The sequence below is a fragment of the Desmodus rotundus genome, chromosome 13, assembly GCF_022682495.2.
Source record: "Desmodus rotundus isolate HL8 chromosome 13, HLdesRot8A.1, whole genome shotgun sequence".
Classification (NCBI taxonomy): domain Eukaryota; kingdom Metazoa; phylum Chordata; class Mammalia; order Chiroptera; family Phyllostomidae; genus Desmodus; species Desmodus rotundus.
The window spans coordinates 33,850,706-33,878,704 of record NC_071399.1 but is presented as its reverse complement, the minus strand read 5'-3'; the positions used below and the strand labels follow the sequence as shown (position 1 = coordinate 33,878,704).

The following is a 27,999-nucleotide window of genomic DNA, read 5'->3' as shown; positions in this document are numbered from 1 at the left end:
CCTTATAGAACAACTTCTAATAAAAACAATCACTAGAAATGCTGTCCTTTAGGCTGTTTTCCACAAATCCATGTCCTGGCTACGGATTTGAAGTAAAATAATATAAAAGCCACATAAGTTAAATTGGGAGGTGCTCTGAGCATGCGGTGTTCTTTGTCTAGCAACTGGGTCATGGCCACTGTTCCCTGAAAAAGTATTAACACAATGGCATTCATTCTCATCTACCTCTGACTCAATTTTTACAGTGTGATGAAAATCTCTTTGTAGCTATTTTGCAAGAATTTATGCTAAGGTTGGTTAACCAACCCACAGAACCTTTGCAAGGTTGGATGTTGCAAAGGGCCAACAAACCAGAATTGTTGATTCATTCAACTCTATGACCTCTAAAAAGAAGTTGTATACCAAGCACAGAAAGTGTCTACAGAAAACTTTATGGTACAAATATGCATGAAGGCTGAGAACATAGTTAGGAATGCTTTCCTAATAGTAACTGAAGTGTTTACTAACACAGAACTTCCCTTGACAACAGGCAACTTTAGAAATTTTTCCATAAACTCTTTTTAAATATTAAGGACATAATAAAAATAGCTATAGATTATGGAAAATGATTACTATATTTTTAAGGTAATTAAGAATCTGGATGCAACATAAAATAGGGCTTTTTCACACCAAATGATCTTAACATTCCCACCTTTGGATCATTTAAGATTAGGAGATTTCACTATGCAAGTTTGGCCCATTGCTAATTACTGAAATAGGTCACTTGAAAAAGTCAATTCTGAACATTAAGAAAAAATAACATATTTATATAAAATTTTGCCACATGTCGAAGCAAATAACCATCTACAAGAATTAATGAGGATTCATAGCATTTTGTCATGTCATGGGTGGACACTTAGTAGATTTAAAAATACACTTCCAATTAAAAAATGTATATTTACTTCTAAAATTCAAAAGTATGATGCCAGTTTTAAATCTGTTAACACTACAAATCAAATTAAATTTCATTAAAGAATTTATAGCAGCTCCTGTCCATTTCAATTGGAATAAAGCCACACTTTATATAGCAAGAGACCCTATATTGGATGTGCACATCTAATCATAAAATGGTTGGGACCTGGAGACCTCCATCATTAGCCAGAACAACAATAACAGTAGTTTCTAGAGAAGAAATTAAAATTCAAAGAGATAAAGTGACTTTCTTGTTAAATTCAGAGAGCAGGTCTGGAACCCAAATCTCTTAAACTCATCAAGGGAATTACCCCACACCAATCCAGTCCATTAGCAATTTGGACTGTTCCTCTCAAAGGAAATGGAGCACTACTTCAAAGTATCAATTTTCTTCTTTCTCCCCATGGGAAGAAAACAGCACACAATAATGATGATTTTCATACTGATACTCTTAATTATGAAGGTGCTTACTAAATAGACACTAAGATTTGGAATTAAGCCCATGTAGTATATATATATATTGTAGCAACTCAAAACACCAGTATTATTAACTGTCTCAAAATGAATTGATGATTTGAAGTATTAAAAATATACTTGTAAATTTTAGTACTTTTCATCATGCTACCCAGTATAGTACTATTTTAAGTAGAATGTGATTGTGTGGCTTGGGGGAGAAGGGAGGGAGGGTGAGGGAGAGAAAGATTATTTGATGTGGAAAGTAGTCACTTCTTAAAATCTCTTTAATTGTTTTGGTGCCTTGGGATTCTTGAAGAAGCAAAGAAAGTCAACATCAACTTTTTAAACTATTTTAAACCATTCATTCATTTCCTTTCCAGGGAAAGCTGTATATCAATAAGCTTTCCTGTAGGCCGGGTGAGAAACTGGCTTCTGCATTTTCCCAACTTCTGAAACATCTTCCTATGTCTGAGACCTAGAGGAAGTCTTTGACTCACTGTGGAGAGTCTGCATGGATTTCCCCCACACACTTCTGTGCTTTGGGCCCTTTACCCAGCCCTGTGACAATCACCTAACCAGCTGCATTCAAACAGCCTCTCATTGTTTCAAACTTGAAACCCTCAACTCTATTTTAACAATTCTTTTATCCCAGGCTACCACATGCTTTTGTACTGTAAATCATAACTCTAAGGAGAGTTCTGTACGCCAGCAGAGCTCAACTACCTGCTAATGAACCTAATATGAGTTTCCAGGAAAAGAAAAATAAGAGATGTCGTTATTGTGTGGATTACTATCATAATGAATTACAAATTAAGCTGTGCTTCTAAATACAAACCTATCATGTGTTGATAATAAGTCATTCATTATTAAATGCTCACTATATTAAACAAAAAGATGTTGCTAAAGAATGTGTTTATTTGCATTTCCTGCATATTACTTCAGACTAAAGGCTAACCCCATAATATTTGCTGAAATCCCACTTGCACTCAGTGGGAACTTACAGAATTTACAAAGCCGTCCTTACGAAGTCATAAACTAAAGTATGTAGAAGAGAATCTGGGTCTGTTGGCTGATCAGCATGAAAGAGCCAATCGGTGGACTTGGGGTGCAGGTGCAGTTCTAGTGACACACATTTAACACCATAGGAACATCTGATACTCTGGGGCATCTGCTTTTCAGGTACCCCACCCCAGGTTCTTTGTATCTCCCATCCTACGAGGGAATTAACCTTCTTACTGAGGTCACTTTTAATTTCCAATAAATGGTATGCTAAATATTAATGTCCCTGGTAAACAGTCTTACTTAAAGTGTCTTTTGAAAAAAATTGCCAGGCTTCCAAAAGTTTAAGGTTTCCGTTTATTTTGCCTAATAACTATAATGCATTTTTTAAAAATTTATCTATTATTTTGTACACTTTGCTACTCCATCTACCTGTTTCATCCCTCAGAATGCTTTAATTTTCATTTTATAATAATTATTTCTTTAACTATATAATTTAACACTCTCCCTTTTCCTTTGTTACTTATTCTTGCTCAGCCACTCTCTGTGAATCGAACTGATTTAAAAATAGATTCTCAGTCTCTGTGGCATTTCAGGTTTGCAGCAAAGGACAAGATAATTAGACAGCTATGACCACTTTTGTTTCAATTACCAATGTAGTAAAAAATAGTATGTTATTGAGTCCTAAATCACTATTCAGTGAATTATTGATTCTGAGCTTAAGAAAAAGAGCAGTTAGTAGGTTGAGAAAGCAGAGTTTTAACCTGGTCACCAAGAGATGGGTGGGTGCAGCCCATGGACAGCAGTTCACTGTTCCCTAAGGAACTGAAGTCTATGGTAACAGGTAAGTGGAGACTCCAACCCAGTAATGAGCAAAATTTTAAACCAAAGAAATGAAGAAAAAATTACTTCTTTGCCTCAGTGATGTGAACAGCGGTCTCAGTCACTGAGACTGCAGTGACAAAACCCTGGGCCTGGACCACCCTTGGCTTTGTGCTAGCATGTGATTTGCACTTAGTTGGCATGTGCTCCAGGGGGTGCATCATATGACTACACAGACTCATAAGTGGACAGCAGTTCAGATATAACTCAAAGGATACATAATATCTGTTCCTAAAGCAATGTATCAACTCATTGATAGATTTTTTTTTAAGTAATTGGTTGAGCAACACCAAGTTTTGTCATGTTCTTCAAATTTGTCTGTGCCCATGGATAAGTGTGGTTCACATGTAATGCCCATCCTCTGAACCTACAAGCTCCACCTCACTGATGCCTTCATGGGGAAAGGGTACATTATTCCATCTTGTTACTGTCAAATCCCTAGTGCTTAGGCACAGTTTCTGGCTAGAGTAAATACTAAATGAATGAATGAATGATGGATGAATGGATGAAGAGAAAAGTCACAGTACCAGATTTACCCATTAACTTTCACCAATGGTTCTTAAAAAATAGTTTTGTCAGTAGAGATGCTGAGTGTGTGTGTATACACACACACACATTTATTTCAATGCTATAAAAACTCTAGATTTTTTTTCTCTTTAGGTATTTATATTTAATGAGTAGCACTAGTACAGGGTCCCTCATTCAATTAAGGTTTCTTAAAAAAAATAGACAATTTTCAAAGATACACCAAATGTTTGCCACAATAATAATTTTAAGGAAACAAAAATTGATACAAACCTATTTAGCTTATCCTAATTTCTATAAAAATAATAAATAGAATTATACTTACATATAATGTAATAATCTTTGTTCTTCTGAAATTCTAGACCCCAGAGGTTAGGGCTGAACTCTTGAAACTTGATAGTGAATTTTACATCTTGGTCTGGTCTGGCACAATTGAGGAGAGGCGTGTTTTCCTTCTTAATAGTACATCTGTCTGCTTGGTCTTTATCAACCATATAAACTTTATAATATTCATACTGGCCAACAGTTTTAGAGTCCACTTTGGGGCAAATAATATCCAACTTGTCTCCTATCTGTGGGTATAGTACCAGTCCTTGTCCAGGTAGAAATCTAAAAGCATAAAAAAACACAACAAAACAAAACATTGAGTTGATAAAAGTTGATGTATTCACAATCACAATATAGCCAGATGACATCAATAATTCCACACTACAATTTGATAAATCCACACTTTTATTTACCAAAGTATCTTAGTTCAGATCAGCATGAGATGAATGCTTTTAGGAATTAAACTTTAAAGAAAAGAAAGAAGAAAGAACCGCTCTCCTTACCCTATGCAATAAGACCAGTCAACCTGCTGACATTTCTTCACTATCCACTCGCTTATAACAGTTCAGTGCTCCTTTGTGCAACTTCATAATAACTTTGCCTCCTGGTGAGTCAGACCTTCCCACCTGTTTGTTATTTTTTAACCATTGGCAGCTTTCGTTTATTGGGCATGCCACAGAAAGGTGGCATTAGTGCCAGGGAACAGTGGGTGCCCTGATACTTTGTTGTCTTGTTAGTTTCCATTGGTTGTTGATGTTAATTAACAGACAAGTTTCATCAAGAATGTTTCAAATTACTTATCATAATTAGTCAGTCACTGATCAGACAATGGGCTTTTTATTACACAGAACAAAAGAAATGTCTTACAAACCCATAAAAGATAACTAGAAATAATTAGTTGTAGTATTGATTCAGCTGCAAGATGAAGAGTCCGTGACTGGCAAGGACAGCAACTACTGTCCTTGCTCCACCAACCCTTTTCCCTTTCCCTTGAGATGTATTTGCTCCAATTAATTCTTAGAAGCAAATTTTTAGAACTATGACAACTGATACAATATCCCCTTAATGCTTACAGCTAAAAGCTTTCCCCCTCCCTTTTCTCCTCCTTGCTAGCCATGCTGCTGAAAGATCTTTCTTAATGGGGAGTTTCTCTGAGAAACTGAAACAAGAGCTTTCTAATGAACATCCTTCTACAAATGCTAACTCTTAGAAATCCCAGCTCTTTCCTCTGTAAGCAGCCAAGCCTTCAAGCTCATTAAAATATTAAAGCCCAAGAACAAAGCATCATGCCTGAATCCTTCCAATCCAACCCTTTATTTAATCGGGAAGCCCACCAGCCATGACAATTAATGGGTTGTAATTCACTGAGAGAAAGCCAGGACAATGAGGCACCCCTAATTTCAAATACGTACCGAGGAAACAGGTTATGATTTATGCTAATGAATCATATTAATTTTCTGAAAATGGCATGAGGTTGGTTATGAGGCATCACAGAACATAACAGAAATTACATTACAGAATACTATTCACGGCAGGGAAAATGCATGTTGCAGACAGTGGTTTGTCAGCTTCCTTGGGACATTGTTTTACAATCCCAAAGAGAGAGCAGTACCCTCCCCCCTTTTTTTACTGAGCTTTTTAAGCCAGGATATGTGACATTTATTCATTAACAAAAAGAAAAAGAAAGAATGAAAGGAAGGACAGCAGGGAGAGAGGGGAGGAGGGAGGGATGAAGAAAGGACAAAAATAAACTAACAAAGTTTCAAAATGACTTTTTTATAACAATGATGAACTTCATACAAACGTGTACATACTTGAATTTCTCTACAACTTTTAACAAATGAGGACCACCACTTGGTAAAAGTCCTAAAAATCTCTCTTTGACCTTCTTGACCATTTCTACAGTTTTCTGGGAAGAAACTTAGAAAATTCAGCTCCTGGAAGTGTCAGGACTCCCTGGGTATTCCCTCCACCTCCTGAGTGCCAGGTAATTTTTCTAAGTAATTCCATGTTCTTTGGGAATAAAACAAAAACTCTGGGTTCCGGTGGAGGTACCAGAGGACTGAATCAGAATGTCTGTGGATGAGGCTTTTTAGCCTTTACCCTGCCCCCCACAGGTGATACTGATGTGTCTCTGTGGTTAAGCGGTGGGGACACGATGCCCAGTAGTCAGTACAAATGACATACGGTGAGCATGACCTCACTCACCTGCCTGACACATCCTTTTTTTTCAGTTTTATTCTTTAACCTTCTTAAGAAAATCTTCACTGCATCCAAGAACCAGAAGCCAATTCCTGCTTGGGTTCTCACTCCAGTCCAAATACTTTCTACCCTAAATCTCTTCTTTTAGTAGCTGGCACAGAGCGATCTCCACATGTAAGTAAGTTGTTAGAAGTATTCCCAAATCACAACCAAGGCCTGCAGCCTGGATGCCTGTACCTGCCTCCTTTCAAAGTTCTGATCTTTACACTCATTAACTTTTACATGGACCACAGGGGCTTGCCCATGCTTTAGATATCAGGATCCTTAGCAGCCAGAAGGACACATTTTCTTGTCCCTCCAGTCAATTATTTTTAAAAATGCATCAGATCCAACCCCACCCCCACCCCACCACACACACAAGCTGTATATCATCTCTGCATATCTTAGAACTCTCCTACATCACACCCTATGTCTAAAGTTTGGCTCACTAAGCTCTTTCTCCATTCAAATTACTCCCAAGATCCTGTTCTTTCATGAAATAAATTTTATTCCTGTTTAACCAAAGACTCATCAGGTTTCCTCCCACCCAGGTAAGTAATTCCTCATGACTCTCTCTTCACTCACCGACTCTGAGTTACAGCTTTTACCAGTGCTGATGGGTGAGGTCAAGAATTTATAACGACATGGGCTGGTATGCTACAAAAATCTCCATGTTCTAGACCATATTTTCAAAAGGCGCAAATCACAAGAAACGTGGTAACAGTAGTGATGCGGGAGTGATATACGGGGAGGGTAACCCATGGGATGGCTTATCAAAATGGAAGGGAATGAGAGGAACCTCATATTTCAATAAGGTTATTTAATATGCTCATGGAAAGTAAGTCTCAATAAAACTCACTATTTCCAATGCTTTGAAAAGAGTCAGTTCACTTTTCAGAATATACTGTGACAAAAAGTAAAACAAGAATTTTATCCTTTTCCCGGTAAAAAAGTAATCGCTTTAAGAGTTCCTTAAAAAAATTATTGCTTCTGCCCTGGCTGGTGTGGCTCAGTGGATGAGTGCCAGCCTGTGAACTGAAAGGTCGCAGGTTCGATTCCCAGTCAGGGCACATGCCTGAGTTGTGGGCCAGGTCCCCAGGTGGGGGTGTATAAGAGGCAACCAATTAATGTATCTCTCATACATTGGTATTTCTCACCCTCTCTTCTCCTTTCTCTAAAAATAAATACATATCTAAAAAAAGAGAGAGAGAAACTGAAAAAACAATCCTGTTTACTATATAAAAAAGTCATTGCTTCTTTATTTAAATCCATACAAAAAGACCCAATACTTGAATGCCTCACAGGCTTACTTTTTAAGCATGTATAGATATATATAAACTGGTTACATAGCAGAGACTTTAATTGATGAAATTATAGTTTCTCAGCAGGCAAAGGGTGTGGCTGAGCATTGAGCCTGAATGAATCACAGATTTCTTGCATACGTCACCACTATGTGCCATGGAGCCCCTGAATCCACTTTCTTCCCTCCCAGGAACCTCACAGTTTCTAAGGCAACATGGGAACAAACAAGAGTAGTGTGAGTATAACAACTAAAGCAACTTATTTCATGCCAGAGCCTGAGTGATAAAAAAAAGTAGAAGATCCTGATCATCGGGGATTTACAATCTAACTCCTTAAGGGCAAGCGAGTCCCATGTGCATCTGATTCAATACTGAATGCCCAAGGGACTGACACATGGTGAAGGCTCAATAAGTACTGCATTAGTTGAAAAAATATGAAAGAACAAATGGAAACCAAAATATACACAAATAAAATTAAGTCAAATTAGGTGCCACAAACTATTTGCAATTATAGCCATGGAAGGAATTCTCAAGAGAGGACCACCTAGAACTGGGACAGGGCTGTGCTGACAGCAGAGATGAGATTTCCGGAAGGCACTATCCCAAGCATGATGGTGTTTCTGCAGAACAAGGAGCTGTGAAGATAGAATTTCAGGCCTGTTCTCTCTGAAAGGATTTATGAGTATCACAGGCCTTCTACAATCCCTTTGTATTAAAAATACAAGGCAATTAACCACCTCCAGAACCACTAATAACAACATGGCTGCTTTTGAGCACTTACTCTTTGCTACACACTCATCAAAGCACCTTACATCTCATTATCTTCATTTAATCACTGTACACGTACCTAACACACAAAACAGATGAGGATACATGTGTGCCAAACATGAGGCACAAGAGGAAAAGCTCCCTTTTCCTCCACACTTTTCAGTTCTCACTGCATTACATTAAAGCATAAATATGGTTTGTGAAATGCATTTTTTCTAAATTGAAATTTTTATAGCTAAGCCATAAAGTTATGGAAAATCAAGAAAAAAATCAATATACACACAAGCTTGTGAGCATCGCATAAAGTCTAGCTCCATGCCAATCACCTAGGTTGTGCCCAAAGCTGAGACTGTTTCTGACGTAGGAGAACCTGATACCGTGGCTCACAAAGGCAGCAATCTGGTATCCCTGCCTTTCTCCCAAGGAGGCCAAGAACCAGGTGAACCCCAGGAGGCCAAGAACCAAAAGGAACTGCCCAACTATGTGGAATTTGTGTTTGAAATGTAATATTACAGCTGGACTCTAGACAATTTATGAGAATCACTGAATGTAACTGAAAAGAAAATGGGGTGAATTTCCTAGTAATACCATTTTCGAATGGAAAACAATGTATCCCATAATGTCAAAATCGAGTCGGTAAACATAGAGCTCTATTTCTGAAGCTAGGTCATTATATTTAGATTTTGTTACCTCGAGATTGTTTAGAGATTTAATACTTTTGACAATATAGTACATCTATGCCCCAAACATTTTGTAATATGCAATAACATACTTATCCTATGTTGACCTAGAGACTGTCAAAAAAAAGTAACTATGGTGATGACAACTGATTAATTTTAAATTACTAAACTGACTATCCATAGTGGGTGTAAATGCAGATTGCTTTCTGTGTGATGAAAAAATTGTCCGTCTTGTAACCAAAAGAAGCATAGAGGCAAAGCCCCATAGTTTCAACTCATACCACACAAGTGAGGTTGCTTTCACTAAACTACATCACAAACAAAATTGGTTAGAGGTGTCATTTAATAAAGTCTGCTGGCTTTAATTCAAAACCCAAAACAAAGAAGACCAACAGTGCTTCACATCCTACATAGGAGAGAGAACATTGCCAGGCCAGTTTCTTCTCTGAGCCAGGCCACTCGAGGTCAGCGCAGATACCTCTGAGAAGGGGAAGCTGAATTTTCCTCCCCTTTGGGAGAACCTGGGGCTCAGGACTGCCTCCTGACATTGGTGCTGTAGCTTTGTGTTTCTTACTGGATTGGAGGGCTTCCTTGGAATGCTACGAGAGTGGGGCAGACTGCGCAGACATAGGTGACTTCTATGGTTTTCCCCAATGAATCATTCCCAAGCAAGACAATATATGTGATGACTTTGAATCAAATATAGAGCCAGCATAATGTGGAATAAAATGGAAACCCGAAGAAGGTTCCAAAGTTAACCTGCCGGAAATGAAATGATTTGATATAAGATATGTTTTTATCTTCTGATTACCTATTGAACTTAATCCAAGTTTTTAAAAGTTACTCTGAAAACCCAACTGTAATACTTCCATGGGGAATACTTTGAATCAATCCAATAACCTAAATTAGACATTACTATTTAATAATCTAAATTAGATCTCTCATTATCTAAATTACACATTTCAACTTTGTATTCATCATTGTAGAAACTATTTTTATAATATAGCCATCATGAAATATGGTATTCTTTAATGTTTTAATCCACACTAGGAACCCATGCTTGTTTAAAAAGCTTACAATAATGCTTTTAAAAGCATAAATCAGCCACTAAGAGTTGAGGGCTCACAACACCCAATTTTCTTTGATAGAGCAGAACATCACCTGTTGCGATCTCAAGTCTGGATTCTTCTATTGCCCAGTGTTGCATCATCAAGTCACCGGGGATAAATCAGATGGAGGCCATGGTTGCCAGACTGACTCAAAGTAGTCTGAACCTGGCCTGATGAAAGAGGATTCCTGGGAAGCCAGGAGCTGAGATGTTCAGGGATAGCTGTGTGGTGGAACCACAACTACACTTCCCAACCCTCTATGGACCCCCATTTCCCTTGCTTCTCTTTTCTCTCCTACCCACTCCTGAATTGCCTGAGACCATGACACATGCACATCAGGGCAACCACCCAATGACTTCTTTCACTTTTCTTAAGGTTGCCTAAAGTATCGTGGTAACCTAGAAGAACAGCCAAATCACTGAGTGGCTCTTGTATGATGTTAATAAATAGTCTGTGAAAATACACATAAAATGCGAAAGACCTGTATCTTCTAAAAAAAGCAATACAAGGAGGTAAATTATTGAAGAGTATCGCGAACTACCATACAAACAAGGGCAAGTCAATATGTTGTAACTGAACACATAAATATCAAGCTGACACAAAATGAAAGAGATCAGGATGAAAACATGTCGACGAGAATGACCAGTTTCTATGTCTAAACAAATTCTGGGTCAGGCAAAGCCCCTTCATCCAGATATGACAATGGTGTTTCTAATTCAAAAAGTTGTCAACTCAGACCCAGAGCCATTTCTATTTATTGTTATGAACATAAAAATCTATCTAAGTATCTGAAATTTCTGCATACTTCTGAAAGGCATTATTCACCTGAAAATAGGACCCTGGGACTCATGGAACAGGACCAATGCAAACCCTGCCAATATGCAAACGGGGGGACAGGAGATCCACACAGGATGGTCTATCTTCGGAGCAAACTGCCAGGCAAAATCAGATTCCTAAGTAAGCCGAGATTACCTTTTTCATGGACAATTACTTTTATTTTTCCTTTCATTTCAAAATTACATCATTAGAGTATATGATGTATACTCTAGAACTTTTAGCTTTCATGTTTTTCAGAATTTTCTGTAATAAACACTACATGATTTGTGATCAGATTGGTATGTTATTTTTGTAGTTTCAAAGAATAAGCTATGTCATATTCTCAACCAATCTTTCATAACCCTAGTTTTTAAAATAAGCATTTAAAATATTTAAAGCCTGTAGACTTTTTAACTTTTTTGACACAATTCCTTAGAAAGCTTAACTAAAAAAAGTTAATATTCTGAATTGTGATCTATTTAACTAATCAATCTTTGAATCCACAAAAGCTGTAGTAACAGCTAGTATGCAATGTACAACTGGTTCATTAAAATACACAAAAGGCATGGGATAGATACAATTTATGCTTAATCACCGAGCTGCACAGATCTGGGCACTGGCTAACATTTTAAGGACTCAATGGCAGCTTTAGGAACTTTAGGAACAGGTTTACCTTAGCAGTGGGCACACCAAAACCGTATCACATCATAACATAACAGATTTATTCACAAATCAAAGTTCTGTAAAGGGATACATTTTTAGAAAACATGCACTTTCCCATAAAATACTTTGATTTTTATTCTAATTAAATGCCAAATACTGCAGGCAGTCAGTTTATGAAATGCGTGAGTCTGCTATTCTGAATGAGGAAAGATACAATGCACTCTGCTGCTTTGCTGTAACTTACCACTCTTCCCAGCTACCTCCTGACAAAAGATACACGTTGCTCTAGATAAGCCCAAGCACTTGACCCATAACTTCACCGTGTACTTGGGCCTTGCATGTCTACATGGAACTAGAATGGCATTAACACAGAAGCCCAAAATTCCATTCAGAAATACCCTATGCATTTGGGAATATAAATACTCTGGAAGAACAACAAATTCACAAGTGTGAATTGAGTAGCACATTTCATAAGCAGGCAGAATATTCAGTCTTGCATTACTTTCATTCAATGATAGAATGCTGCTATCACTTAATGCGACATTTTCTATATGGCCCCAAAAGGAGAGTTTTTTATAAAATTAATAAATAAAAGCAGGACCCTAAAAAGACATAGGCAATTTCAGCCATGAGAAATACTCGGGGAAAAAATTTTCCTTTTTTTGTGGATAGCACTTTACTGCCCCCTTTTGCACTTTAACATCAGAACAAGTTTCTGTTCCAACTTACTCTGAAACCAGAGAGAGAATGGAGTGTAGCTATAGGATGTCAGGTTTCTACAGAATTAGGTTACCAGATCCCACTGCTTGGACTAACAAGTAATTACTTTAAAACTTCCAGCGAGTGCAACAGCACCACTATCTTTCTCAGTGGCTTTAAACTTCCAAGAAATAAAGTAGTAATTGGAGGCTGTAATGGACATTTTCTGCTTTAATTCGAATGTGTATGTGTGCTGGAACAATTGCCTGTTTTCACAGGTGCCCCTTCTTTCACACTTTTCTGAAACAAATATTATCTGCAACATGAACCTGATTTATTCAAGGGAAAGAAAAGGGGCATAAAAGCAGGCTCTACAATTTGGGACTATTAAAGTGTTATAAGTCTGAAAACTAATAGGAGGGGTGTGCATTTCAAACTTCACACCAATGACAAGCAAAATCTTTTCAAGAAAAGGAAAGATGAGAAGCACAGGAATTCAAATGCACTGTGAGCCTATAGGCACACAAACCAGTTTAGCAACTCTTCAAAGTGAGATGCTACAGTATTTGTGCCTCTCCACCTATGCATACACTTGAAAAAAGTATTAAACTGGTCTAAAGAAAAGTTTTATTTATAAAATTCTAATCTGCAATACAGAGCTAGAGGACCTCATTCTTGGCCCAGTGGCTGCAATTTGCATTTAACGGTACGTGTGTGCTGTTGTGTATCCTTTTATTTAAACTTAACCCATTTCCCTCTGTCATTCCACAATCACCATAGAAGTCAAAGTAATATTAAATTTCGCAGCTTGCAATGCTGCGCAACTGAATGAAAACGGAGGTCTTTTGATGTTAATCTTGTCTTTTATTTGTGATACAATGCTCAAAGCACTGGTGGCTAAAGTGGATTTTATTTTTAAATGCTCAAAGGTAGTATTTTCAACTTAAATTTTCTTTTGTGACTATAACACAAGAAATTAATTAATTTTTACCTAAACAATGAATTTTCACTGGAATAAAAACATGCATTTCACAGAAGGACAGCCTACAACAAGCTGAGGTTGAAAAGATGTCTTCAGAAGTCAAACTTTAAGTGTGTAATACACAGACATCATTTTTTTTTTCACAGATTCACAGAGACCAGTTAACCTAAAACAACCCTTACCCTAAAACTTTCACACACAAAAAAGGAAGTCATGCCATGAATTTTGTAGTTAGGTAAAGCAAAACTGAGGGACTTGAGCAGTAAGTCTGGGATGCTATGACGTACAGTGGGAAAGTGAACAAGACAGTGAATCACTAAGGCCAATCTTTGTCGTGCTGGCTTGACCACGCTGGCTCCATTATCGAAACAGGTATTTCACAACCCTCAGAAGCAAGAGACAGTGCAAGCTTCTTTCCCAACTGTAATTTATTTGCACCTGTATGGTCTTGTTCCAAACCATGCTTTTAGCAAGAGTCTATAAAGGAAGGTGGAACTCTTATTATTTATAGGTGAGGCTACAGAAAGAAAAATGGCTTTCATATAGAAAGAAATTTAAAGTGCATTTCCAGAGAGTTCTCTGTTGTTTTAGATGTAAGTGTGGAGATCTATTTGATCATCTACCCGAGTAAGAAAATCACAGAGATGAAAGGCACGTGTAAATCATACAGGCAATGGGCTGACATTTTAACCACGCAAAGAAATGGAATTGAGATCTTAGCACACAGCAGTATCAGAACCTGGAATTTGGGTCTACCTTTTCTATGACCCCTCTCATCCCTTTCATTCCCATCATCACATTTAAAACATTTTTTTTTCAATTTGGCTTTTTCAGAAAAACAATTCACCCATGTTTAATGGGTGAATAAAACTTTGGTGGGGCAAACAGCTCTGAAAGAAAGGGTATGCACACCAAGGGGGTCCAGGGCTTGCTGTTCGAGCTGAAGTGTGACTCTAGGACTGAGCTTGTCACGTTCTCTCTGGGCCCCAGGCCCCTATCCTCCCAATATGTTGCACAGAATGAGTGGTCAATAGGTGTCTGTGTAAAGAAAGAATAAATACTTTAATAAGTAAGGTTTAAGAAGAGACAAATTCTTCCAGTTCTCTCTTGATGTAAGACAAGATTCTTCTTGTCAGCCAAGCATAATAAGTCTAGCCACACAATTTACAGGGCTGTGCGTAATCGCTTTACAACCACCTAAATGGCTGCCTCCTGGACGCTTCCTCCTTCCCAGGCTCCAGAGCAGGGTCAGGGCTAGGCCTGTGATGGGCATATGACAGGAACATTTTCTTGTACCTTTCATAGCTGGCGACAACCCAGGGAGTACAGGGAAGAGAAACAAAGCAGGTTGCTAGATCTGCACTGATGATGTGCGAAAAGAATAAAGCCAATTGGGTTACTGACTTCTATACAGATCACCCCAAAACTGTGTATCTTAGAAAACTGTGAATGGCGCGACATTGTAACTTTGTGGACAATATATTTCCTGTTCAGTCATCATAAGCAGCCTGGAATTACCTTGACCAAAAAACAAAAACACCCCATAAGTTAAATACTCCTAAGTTATTCAAACAAGCTGCATTGAAGTAAAATGAAGGAAACTGGACAGGAGGAGGTAAGAGGATGCCCTGGGGCCCTCTAAAAGGCATAAAGATCTGGTTGTTTGAGACCTCCAGCTGGCTGCTTGGTCTACAGGTATAAGCAGACAATGAGTCTGGGGAAATGCCATCCGGGGAAATGTCATCCAGAGAGGATCACTCTGGAGTCAAGAGAACCCCAGGCCCACCAATATTTGTCGCCTGGCTTCCCAAAATAAACTGCTCCAAACTTGCAGAACATCAAAAGCCAGATGGGCTATACTGAATGAATCCACAGGCAAGCAGCCAGAATCCCAGTTTGCTGTAGAAATAGGCCTGGACTTGATTTGAGTCTTCTTAGCTCTGACAAGCTGGAAGCTGGCACAGCTCCCAAATCCAAAATAAAATGGCATTTAATTGTGACTAGACTCTAAAAAAGATGTCATACTATCTCCTTAGCTTGACACACGCTCTGCAACTAACCAAATGCAACTCTTCTCAAAAATCTAACTTTTTCTCCCAGCAAAGAAACAATCAAATATTTAAATTTTAAAAATGAAGATGTTAATAACCAGAGGAATAATATCTAGTAAGTACATTAATGTTATATACTTATTTTTAAAGATTTTATTTATTTTTAGAGAGGAAGGGAGGGAGGGAGAGAAAAAAATCAATGTGTAGTTGCCTCTCAGACGCCCCCTACTGGGGACCTGGTATGTGCCCTGAACTGGGAATCAAACCAGCGACCCTTTGGTTCATAGGCCAGCACTCAATCTACTGAGCCACACCAGCCCAGGCAATATTATATACTTTTATAATTATCTAGTCTCCATTGGGTACAACCATGTTATAGCAAAGATTTAAAGGCTCCATTTAGAATGGCATGCTCATCAGAGGAAAGACTGTAAGACAAGGAAGAGAATTATACTCCAAACTTTCTTGTTATCCACCTTGTGTGTGCTGCTTTGAGCAAACACATGCTTAATTTAGTACACCAGTTCTGCTTATTCCATGTAGCAGCGTAAGAGAGGCAGGAAATCAGGAGGGATTCTGGAACCAGAGTAATCAGGTTCAAACCCAGACTGTACCACTTATTAGCTAGAGGACTTTGGGCAAGATAACTAACCAATCTGTGCCTCAGTTTCCCCGCTTGTATTATAGGGATCATAAAATACCACTCTCAGATGATTACTTTGAAGGTTGAATGCATCAGTATCTGTCAAGCAGTTAGAACAGCAGTTGGCACATAGTAAGTGCTATATACAATTTTGCTAAATAAAATATACCATGTCCACCATGTAAGTAGGTTTCTAAATAAGAAATATCATTTAATATTAGTGCAAAAAAATGCTACATTGCCCATGCCTACAGGTTATATTTGTGTTTTCATTCAACAACCCAATCTCTTACTATACCTGAATGAATATACACAAGTGAATTCTGCCCCGGCCTTCCTCCATTCATGGTGGAGAAGTTGTAACAGCAGGTTCAGGGTTTTAAAATGTCACTACATTAGGGGTAGAAAGCACAAAAGAGGGCATATGATTTGGCGGTAGAAGGGAAATAAAAATGTGCCTTGTATAGTAGAAAAGTCTTAAAGAATACATAAAAGTCTGGCAACTAAACAACTACAATGTAGCATCAGAGACTTTAAAAGGTGAAAGTGCCATGTTATAATTTTTATTATCATTTTACTTATATTTATTTTGTACTTGAATGTCAAAGGCAAATTGAACCAGAGCTAGGCACATAATAGATATTCAATTAATTTTAATTAACAATAGCTGACATAAATTGATCCATTGTGCCAAGCACAGAACTAAATGAACTCTTTAAATCCTTGCCACAATTCTATTACTCTTTTATTCAGTACTATTATATTATTGTCCCCATTTTAGAGAAGGGACAACTGAGACATAGAGGATAATGCTCCCAAAGCTACACAGCTAAAAAAATAACTGACCTGGGCCTGGCTCATACAGCCAGATTCCAAAGCATGTACTCTCAACTAAACTGAAATAGCACTTGCCCAGCTGTCTGCTTAATCGAATTGCCTGACCTTTCCATGATCAACAGAGGCCTTTTCAGGTAAGGTACTGCTAATTCTCATATTAATAAGGTAGCTGAAAATCATTACTGGGTTCGCTATACCACGGCGCCAATTTGTTTCATTTGTGAGTTCTGTCTTTGAGCTACGCTCAGATAAAATAGTGTAGATGTTGGCAGATGTACACTTTCTAAACACACAGCACCCTCACCTAACATATTACTTTGAGTTGCTTATTTCAGACACCTACTGTGACCTTGCCTACAAATGCCTGCTGTCTCTCTAGACCCCTTCCCTGGGCTGCTTTTCTAGACACCCCTCCAGAAGGAACACCATTCCCTTCCTCCGTGTTCCAAGTGCACACAATTCCCAGGTACCACAGCACAAACTGCTTTTGCTTCCACGATTCCCTCTACTCTTAGGATTTAAATCTTTTGAGGGCAGAGACTGTTCTTTGTATTCTCAGAGCCTAGTAATAAGACCTCACAGTTCATAAATGCTTGTTGAATAGATCAGCGAATTACCCACTATCAATGACCCCTTATGGCCTCCAAAGGGGCAAGAATGGGAGCACAGAGCAGTGAAGCAGGACCAGATTTCTTCAGAGATCCCAAAACAGCCTTTAAGAGGATGATGACCTAATGCTGAGTAGTTTTCCAAAAAAGTTGATCTATGGCAATGGTTCTCAACTAACTGAGAACTAGTTAGAAACGTAAGTTTCAAGTCCCATCTAGACCTCAGGAAACCAGAAATCTTGGAGCGGGGCTGCAGTCCCGTTTTAACAAGCCCTCCAGGTGATTCTGATGCCCTACTGTTCCAGAGCCGCTGCTGGTCTATAAAGGTAGATCTCCAGTAGCAGGTGAAACGTTAACATACGTTTGGGTTGTGTCTGTTCATTCAACTAATACCGTATGTCAATGCTAGCTACTAGATAATGATGAAATAAAACAATTCCTGTCCCTGCCTTTTAGGGACAGGGAGGGAGGGTGGTGGTAAAGAAGTTATTAAGACCTGCATATGAATCATGACTGCAGTGTATAATGATCTTCCTATGCTGCAGGTATTTAAGCAAAGTGCTGTGGGATTAAACATTTGAAGAAATTATGTTGGATCTACTACATCATAAAGAGAGGGCACTCATCTAGGGGAAATTGTGGACTTTAGAGATTGCCCACTGTAATAAAAGATCCAATTTTTCCAGAGGTACAGGGGGATTTGGGACTGATGAGTGCTTGTTTTTATCCACAATGTACCCCAAATATAGTTCTTGTAGTTAAATGAAAACTGTCCTTTTTAAAATATCTTCTGCAGGTTGATACATTCTGAGCTAGACTTGAACATAATTGGCCCAGCTCCACTCACTTATTAGGCAGTTCCTGTTCAGGCAAATGTTTTCAGGCCAGATTCAGAAGCATTAGGATTTCAAACATCTGGTGGTGGAAGCACACTGGGCCTCACGTTCCTAGGCTAGAACATAAGAGGCTGAAGAGAAGTTGGAAGAAGACACTTCAGACACTCTGGCTCTGTGGGTCAGGGATTCTGATATGCACAGGGGTAAGGTATCCTGCAGTGGGGAGCTACAGCGGGGTAGGCAGAAGGCAGGGAGTTGTACCCCCCCATCCTACAATGCACACCCCTACCAAGCAAACCGAAGCCTAGGACATTTTCCTCCAACACAAACACATTGACATACTGGTTTCAAAAATGTGGGTAGCACTCATAATTATTCTAGGGTGATACAGGAATAATCCGCACATGGAAAACAGGAATGCCTCGGGTGCAATAGGTACTTAACTAGCAAGTATTGGACAAATGGTACAGGAACTGTAGGCAAAACTATATGCAACCAAACTTAAATGGAGAAAATGAACTGGACTGTTTAATAATTTTATATAGAAAGTATGAAGAATCTATAGTACTTGCAAAGTTTTCAAAGCAAGGCAGAGCACCAGTGGTTTATTCCCAGTGTTCAGAATGTCTGCCTACTACTGGGAATAGTCGCAACGTTTATCTATCCATGCTTTAAAGAAAGAAAACAGCACACTATTAATACTTCACTATAGCCCATTTCCTGTATATTCTGTTTAGAGTTACTAAGAGCGAAATAACAACTTGTTTTTCTTTAATGGAGCATTCTCCTACTATGTTTTTTATTTGAAGTCAGCAAGCATGCACTCACCTGTCACAAAATGCTTTGGGCTAGAATTACATGTTTGAATTTATACATGAAAAAGAAAATAAAGAGCTACTGCTGATTTGCTACAGGAGCAACAGAAATAGGTTTACCTGGCATTCAGTGAGCACAGAAAACATTTCATAATTGATTAGCTATTCTAGATTAGGTGATCAATTCTGAATCTGGTTAGCTAGATTCAACCATCCTTACCTTTAACACTTCTGAAATATGTTCACAGCAGGTAGAACAAACCTAAATGTTGGATGATTGTTAGCAAGCAAGTGGCAGGGCTTTCCAGCCTTCTTTCTTTAATCACTTTAACCCTGTTCCTAACAGAAAGCTAGAGGCCAGGGCAATCCAGCTTCTTCTTTTGTCATCTGCCTGCCATAAATATGCACCAGTTTGCAACTGAAAAGCTGAAGGAGGCCGAAAGCTTGCTGGACATTTATCATGCTCTGTTCCCTGTTAACAAGCAAATACTTTAGCTGAATGGGCTATTAGCAATCATTGTCAAATGTAGAATGCGAGGTGCTTGGATGTGACCAGCTTGTAAATTACGGGGTGTCCCTTCTGTCTGATGAATCTAGACAAGTGCAATGGATCTTTTGATATAGATTACTGAATTAAGTTAGAAAGGAAGGTAAAGAAGTACGCACTAGGTATGGCAGGTCTATGTGCAATCATTTAAAAAATATTTTTCATCTATGACAGCCACATAATAAAGACCAGAAAAACAGGCAATAAATACAATAAATCTACAGCCCAAAACAGATGGTTAAGTCAGCTGTCTCAGAGCTAGGAATAATCAATGAAATGGGTCTGAAATAGAATACTCAGGACTCATGAAGATTTTCAGACACTCACAGAATTAGTCCCCATGTTTCTGTTAAGAAAACAGCACTGAATCCCCTTGAGCTAGCCACTCCATCACAACAGACACTGGGGTGTTTGTAGCTTTCAGTATTGTCAATGTCTTAAGAGTTCAGGCTCTCCTAAGGAACTGCTAAAACTTTTTTTCAACGCCAAATTGGAGGCAATAGAGCAAATATTTCCTTTTTGGTTTGACCCAATTGCAGACGTCACTCTGCATGTAACTCAATCATGGCTTCAATGGCTTATTTTGTTTAATGACTAAAATGGAAAGTGTGCAAGGCAAAAACAAAAGTACAGCTTATTTACAAGGTTGTCCAGTACAAGGGGCAGTAAGATTCAACGGCATGGTGATTTTGTTGTTGTATTTAACTGCAAACTGGGCAGCGCTAACACTTTCGTAAGCATTTCGTTTACATGAAGGGCACCTATCCCATTCAAAGGATAAGACTCACATTTATGAGTAGAATACCACCTAGAGAGAGTCCATTGGTTTGGGCATATTAGATTACTAGTGATTGGAATAAAAACTAAATTCCACCTTTTATTTATTTTATTATGTATCTTTTTCCAGGGTGGGAAGGAAAAACCCAGAGAAGAGCTTTCTGCCTGAGAGAGGGGGACAACAATGTTTACCTTTTCTCTTCCCACTCGTGCGAGATGGCTTGGGGTCTGAGAGATGGCTGAAATCAAAAGGTCTCTGTTTTCTTTTCAGATAACTCCAGCCCTACCTATCCCCTCTGGTCTCTGTTCCTTCCCAGCATGTCCCTGCCTGAAGCCCAAATAGATTAAGGCAGGGACCGCCAAGTGCAGTTAATCCTAAAGAATGGCTGCCGCTGTTAGGCCAGGAGTTAAAAAGAAAAATCTTGCAGGTTTTAACAACTGCAGTGATCTGAAATTTTAATCAGCTCCAATCTCAATCTCTGAAAAAGGCAGTCAATGAAATCTACCTTTGCCATATTATCTGCCACCAATGAGCAAGAACTGAACAGCTTTTCTTTCCTGCTTTAACCATCCCAGGCCACAAGTAGGGCTTTCATACTTTCTAATCCCAGTTTCCAAGTCTGCGTGGTTCTCACATAATAGCCAACAGCCTGGAGCAAGGGCCTCCGCTTCTACACCCTTTTCAGAGACGTGTCATTTCTAACATCAAGCTAATCTATATGTTGCCATGGCTTCACCCTTTATCTGCCTTTACATCTTATGAACTGCATGGATTTACCACATTATTTTTATCTGAAAGACAGAAAATGGTGGTTTTATTGCCATACAATCAGATTACTGCTGCTAGTTTCTCTATGCCTTTTTACCATACTTCAATCAAAAGGGATCAGTTTCTTTATACTCTGCCCTTGATTTACATTACATCTGTAAAGACCTAGTCTGAGTTGTAATCCCCTTATTAACTATGACCAGGGTTGATTTGCCTAAAAATAAAAGCAAATTGTGTCAGACCCTTTCACTTTGTTTTTGATTCGGAACTACAAAATGGATTACTAAAGAAATCTTCAGAGTTCACACGGCTAGTATAGTACTGAATTTAAAATGAGAATTAAACAAGTTAAACAGGGGAGCCATGTCAACGGTTTACATTTTCCATCAAGGGAGAAGGGCTGAATTGCTTATGTCTTTGTATTATTTGGCTTTAGAGAGACAATGAAGCCACAGGAATTTTTCCAAGCTGTTCGGAACACTGTCCCATTCGCTATCCTTCCTTCTCTGCTTTTCTTATATTCCTCTCCCAGCCTCATTCTAATTTCTCCCCTAAAAAGTGGTTGGGGGGTGTAGTGCTCTTCCCTGAAAGAGCTAATTCCTAACTAGAAGTTTATAGTTCTATGGGTTCTGCATATTTTAATCAAAATATTTTAAACAGTTGAACACTCCTATTTAAGGCTCTACCCCTCTGACAAAGGGTGAGCTCATAAGCAAATCTATGTAGATGTACGATAAGTGACCTGAAAAACAGGCTCTTTTTGTCAGCAGCAAATGAAGGCCAAGATTAGGCACACAGGAGTACCATTTTAATCATTATTCTTCTTAGAAGAGCGCTTCTTTTTGTCTAATTTGCAATGCAAGAGTTTAAAAATAAAGTTTTCATAAAATTGTAAAGAAATATCCTTCTTTAATTTTTTTTTTCTTTCTTGATGAGGGTCTACAGTGTTTCCTTCCCCCCTCCACTGCCATCCCTATGACGCCTCACGGCAGTCATGCTGGGGTCTCAAATAGTTCTCTATTAGGAGAACACTCTGGGAAACGTTGCTCTAAGGTAGATAGATGTTTATACTCAACCTCCTGGGAGCTACCTGAAACATTTCAGGGGAAGGCCAAGTAGCAAAGATTTAGTCGCTCCTTTTGCAATGTCAATTTGAAGGTATTTATTGTGGTGGTGTGGTGATCCACCAATTAAAGGACTTATCTCAGTAAATTTACAGATAAGAGGTTTTATAATAATTAATCAACATACACATTATTATTTCCGCTGACTCCGTATGAGGAATCCATACCCATCTGTAGTTTCTGTGTGTGTGTATATGTTAAACTGACCTGGAAATGACGCCTGATTCACCTGTCCTCATACTGTTTCTTAGCCTAGGAGTCAGAAACATTTAAGAATGTTGAAGTCATTTGCATTTCTTTGCATCTGTTGGACAAGTGTCAACAGCTATGCTTTGTGAAAGATTTAGAACCAAGGGCTTAACAAATCATCTTAACCTCCAGCTCCCATTTCTGAGGCTTGAAGCTGTAATTGCTGAGGTTAAAATGTGCAGTCCCTAGACACTGATTCCCAAATAAATTCTCTTCTGGTCTGAAAGAAGGCTACAGAGCATATTGTGAGGTATTGCTTTAGCTCCATCTTTGTGCTCTCTCTGGCTCAGTTGTCCTGGGGAACAACGACAGTCCATTACCTACAGTTTATCATCCTGACAAAACGTGAGGAATGTGGATGTGAAAGCACTAACAATTCCACCCCTGGTGCTTTGTGCTTTTTTCTCTCTATATTAAAACCGACAAGATTAACCCAAACGCAAACTGTGGAGCATAGTTCAAGGGGCTATTCAATCAGCGCTGAATGTGCACTTGTTTACCTACAAAAATAAGAATTTCAGACACAATGGAAGGCAGGCTGGCTTATATATGGTATTGAATGGACTGTTTAAACAGCACTATCCATTGTAGTTTATTTTATCAATCTCTGACAGGTCTGTATTTATTCAGAGTCCGACTGTGGTAGAGCCCATGTATTATAGGTTACCTGGATATTATCCGGCTATTCTTTTCTATAAAGTTAATCAATATCAGGAATTCAGTATTATGTGGGGGAAAAATGACATGGGAAAAGCAAAATGCTTTGTTAACTAACTAGGATGTGGTGCATAGGAAGTAGCACCCATGGACATAAGAAATGAACGCTCAACTGAAATTTTCAATAGTCAGTGTAATTCATTCGAGAATACCATACCCGTACAGTTTCGTTCACTCTGTAGTGAAATCAACATATATTTTAAAAAGATAATTATTTTATTTGGCAAAAACATCATGTTTGGAAAAAACTGTTCGACTGAAATGTTATTTAGAAATGCATAAAAGCCAGGTTTGCTATTCTCTCTGAGGTAGGAAAAAAAAAAGCTTAAACAACCTAAATGGCTTCAACTGACCCACCTCTATCAGAGCCTATGGGTGCAATGTTAATAATCTAACAGAGCTAATGTTTCAGTATATAGAACTTCTTCCAACTACTGCAAAAACTCTCAGGGACGGGAGCATTGGACAGTGTGATTAAAGTGGATATGGAGACGGTGAATTTACAAAGGACTTTCTGGATGCTGTATCTAAACAGCTGCTGCGTGCTCCCTATGCCCACCACCTGCTAAAAAAGCTGACCCCTGAATGAAACAAATCTAATTACTGATGGTTACTTCATTACAAATGAATTATTCCTCAGTTCATATGAACTGATTTGAAACTTCATTGCATTTGATTACCTTCCTGCCACATTACACTGACTGACAAACTTTTCTCTGGAAATATAGACAACTTCCCCCAAATAAAGTGACCCCCTGACAAGAGACGTTTTTAGTCATTCCTCCAAGAAGAAATCTTTCTGATTTTCAGGCTAGCATCTACATACTTTGGTAAGTAGACCTTTTCCAGGGACAAATTACCCAGTCCTCGAAGCAAGTCATTATCTGGAGAACTATAAAAGAAATTCTACTCTTAAGGATTGGAGCAATCATGCCAACAGCAACATCAGCAGTGCAGGGAGGCAGGCTTCTTTCTCTAAACTGCAGGCCTCCAGCAGGCCTCTAAATCTGTGGCCACAGCTGGGAAAAACAGACTAATGCTAATCACCAGGACAGTCAGTAAATAGTCACCTCTACACACATTGGGAAAAGAAACATTAATGTCTAAACTTTACATTGAAATAATTATTGCTCTACCTTCTTCCCAAAGTATGTATTTTCTAATGCTCCTCCCAGAAACACACAAACTAGTGGTTAATAATGCAAAAATACACATAGAGCTGAACAGTGGAGAGGTGAAAGGGGGTTTCTTTAAACTAGATTTAAATATAAATTTAAATTAAGTCCTGATGGGGAAAAAATAAACTCCAAAAGACAGTACATCAGTGAAAGTGCAAAGAGTAACTGAGCAGGCAGCCTGGGGAAAGAGGTGAGGGGCTGGCACCGCGAGCATTGCGCATGGAAGAGTGACCTCTGTAGGCACAAAGCGAGCACTGGCTGGCCTCGGCCCGGCTCCCCAGGCCCGGCTCCCCAAGCCCGCCCAGCCTGGGCACCGGCTGCTGCGAGCAGGTCCGAGCCCGGCGCTTTCTGGCACCACCTGGTGCCTCCCGATTCGTTATCAGTGTAAAGATGTTACTAACACTAATTTTTCAGCAAACACAGTATCTTACATTAAAAAATAAAAAAAGACGTCCATACTAGATCAGGCCAAATGGAAGGAGACTGCATTAAGTAATTTTTGAAATATGAACAATGTTGTGAAGTGCCACCTAGTATCATGCATAAATGTATGCGATTTACAGCTGGGATACTTCTGATCCTTGTAATGGGGAATTCTTGGTTAGCTTGTTGGTGAATTTGAAATTGACCACTTTTAAAGGAGTGGATATAATTTTTAAAATTAAGATGTGATTCTAAACCAATCCCCCGTCTCTTTACCCCTAAAATTCATGGCCAACTTGCTCAATTAGGCCATTGCTTTTGCTTCTTATCTCAAACGCTTACTCCAGGATCCAGCCAATGTCTCCATAGTTTTCCCAAGTTTCCCAAGGCTAGAATTTCATGATTCTGTAAAATATTTTTGGCTGTGATTCAAAACATATACCAAGAATGAGGTGATATGCAATACTGAGTGCACAGACGACTAATTACGAGTTATTTAGGGATGGATCGCCTTTCCTAAATTCTAAATGTAACTATGGTGCTCACACTTGAAAGTTAATCTCCACAAGGCCCGTCTTTCTCCGGGCTGCACTTTTTGATAAAAGCAAGCCGGATCTAAGGATCCCATTCTTGTCCAGGTTCCCCGAGCATGAAGGCTTTATTTAGCTAGGGCCTTAAGCTTTCGCAGAAAGCTTCCTTACAATCAAGTCAGCTATCCGGACCGCAAAGAGTTCGGGGCCACTGGTTTAGAAACCAAGGGAGAGACCGATGTGCAGAAGGTTCTCCAGAAAAAGGCCAAGGCCCGACTCCCCGGCGGAGAGCCGAGGGCTCGCCTCCGGAGTTCTCCCGCGAAGCTGTCGAGTTCTCCCAGCACTGTCTGGCAAGCGCGACACCACGGAGACGCGCGTGCTCCCGGGTGCTATAGACGGCCCTGGGACACAGGCTCCTTTCTCTGGGGTGCGCCCCACTGCCCCGAGCCCGCCGTCCCCGCCCGCCCTCGGACCGTGCTCCTCCGAGGTGCAGCATCCCAGCCTCTCTCCAGAGCCCGCCAGCTCCTACGCGTCTGCCAGCCTAGTTTGTGGCCTTGTTCTCCATCCTCCAGAAGAAATAAGGGTCAGATATTGTCATCAGATACCTTCGCGGACGTGGCACCAGAGCCACCAGGGGCTTTTTAACGCCGGTGAGCTCAACGGGGAAGGAAGGTGGGGGGTGGTGCTCCTTCGGGCTGGCGCTCCGGCTGGAAGGCCGAGCCAGAAAGACTACCAAGTGTAATGTGGCGTGGATCGGGGACCGGGATCTAGGGAGGGAGCGGGTAATACCGAGGTTCTAGAAACAGGCTCTGAGGTCCCGCGGCCCGACCCTTTCTCCCGTACGACCCGCGCGGCACAGCAGACCCGCGGGCTGTGAGGGTGATTGCAGATGCCACTTACTTGGAGTTCGAGGAATTCCAGTAGATGGGCTCTAAAACTATCGATCTGGAAATCGCACTTCTGCATAAAACCATCAAAACTCCCCAACAGTACTTCCACACGGAGTCCCTCCTCGCAGCCATGGCCAAACGGCTTCCAGTCCCGCGCACTCGGGGCGGCGGAGGGACGGGGCGCGGGAGGGAAGCCCCAATCCTCCAGGCAGAAAAGGGGGAGACCGCAGGCAGCTCTGGGGCGCGCCAAGCAGCTCCAGTGGTCGCCGAAGCCAGGGGCGCTCTCCTTGGAGCTCTCAGGGCGAGAGGCGGGAGCGCACACGCGGGGCGCGGCGGCGCGGCGGGCTCGGGGATCCAGGTCGCCGCGCCGGACCCAGCTCGAACCGCCCGCTCCCGTGCGGCTCCAGGGTGCCGGACGCAGGTCTGCAGGGAGGGCACGCGGCCGGGACACAAAAGCGGAGAGACGACTAGGCACCGGCGGCGGGCGCTGCGTCCCGAGCGGGCCGTCCGGCACTATAGATCCAGGAGGGTGGGCAGCGGCCGGAGCGCAGAGGCACCGAGTCGACACGATTCCATGTCCCGGAGCTCGGAGCGGTGAGGGATGTCTCTGGGAGCGCGGGAGCCTCCTTACTCCTCGCGGCTCCCAGCCTGCAGAGTAGGCAGGCGTGTCTCGGTCCTAGCCACGGGTGCCGGACGCGCGCGAGCCTTTGTGTGCGGATGGGGCACCAAGACCCGCTCTACCAGCAGCTACTCAATCCAGTCTGCACTGCTGTCCCTGCAGAGGAGAGTCAGCGCAACCAGCCCGCTGTCAGAGCACTATAAACGCGGGGCCCCGCCCCGCACAGCTCAGCCCATTGGTCCTCCGTACCGCAAGCGCTCGTTGGTTGGGCAGCTGCACCGTCGGTCACTCTCCCCCGTCCGACATTGGGCGCCGCGAGGCGGGGCGCCGGCTGACAGGTGAGCACCGCCCTTGGCCCTCCGGCGGCGGCGCCGTCTGAGCAGGGGAGTCAGCGAAGGAGGGGGGCCTGTTGGTGCGCCGTTAGGCCCCAGAATGGCGGGGCAGGGCTGCTGAGAGGGACCGCCGAGCGGGAAAGGGGACAGCACGATGCCACCTGTCCTCGCTCTCTGGACACGACTTTATTGCCCGGCAAATGTCATAACTTTGAAAGAGGGACAACGTCGAGGGCGAAACTTTCCCTGCGGAGTCAAAGGCAATGCGTCTCCCGGTGCGTCTTCCTCCTTTAAATAAGATGTCCCCTCTGCATGGTCAAACTCACAACTCGCACGTGCATTCCTGCTCTAACTCCCACCAGGTCATTAAGTGATGCGTTTGAGACCTGATTTCGGTACCAAACGTCAGCTGGGGACCAACCTAAGTCAACGGAGCCGTACGATATAATGTAAAGTGACTCCAGAGGGAAAGAGGCGCTGGCGGGGCAGTAAGTATTGGGGCGCGTATACATCCTGGCCCCTCATCTTTCGTGCCTTTCTTAGCGCGAAGACAGCACTTCTTGCAAGTGCCACCGGCACGCCCAAGAGTGTTGCGGGACCTTATCTTTAATTAGCCTCCGGGACACACTGTTCCCCAAGGTGATGGGGAATGTAG

At 40.9% G+C, this 27,999-nt stretch overlaps 1 protein-coding gene across 1 annotated transcript in view; it reads right to left on the bottom strand.

Annotated features, from left to right (window-relative positions):
* EFNB2 (ephrin B2) overlaps nt 1-27,186 on the bottom strand; it is a 51,115-nt gene extending 23,929 nt beyond the window's left edge. Inside the window, exons 1-2 of the mRNA XM_024578892.3 lie at nt 26,404-27,186; nt 4,139-4,422 (exon numbers count right to left, since the gene is read on the bottom strand). Coding sequence (XP_024434660.1) covers nt 4,139-4,422; nt 26,404-26,525 — 406 coding nt within the window. The 5' untranslated portion in view covers nt 26,526-27,186. The remainder of the gene's footprint in view (nt 1-4,138; nt 4,423-26,403) is intronic.
* Between the last annotated feature and the right edge of the window lie 813 nt (nt 27,187-27,999).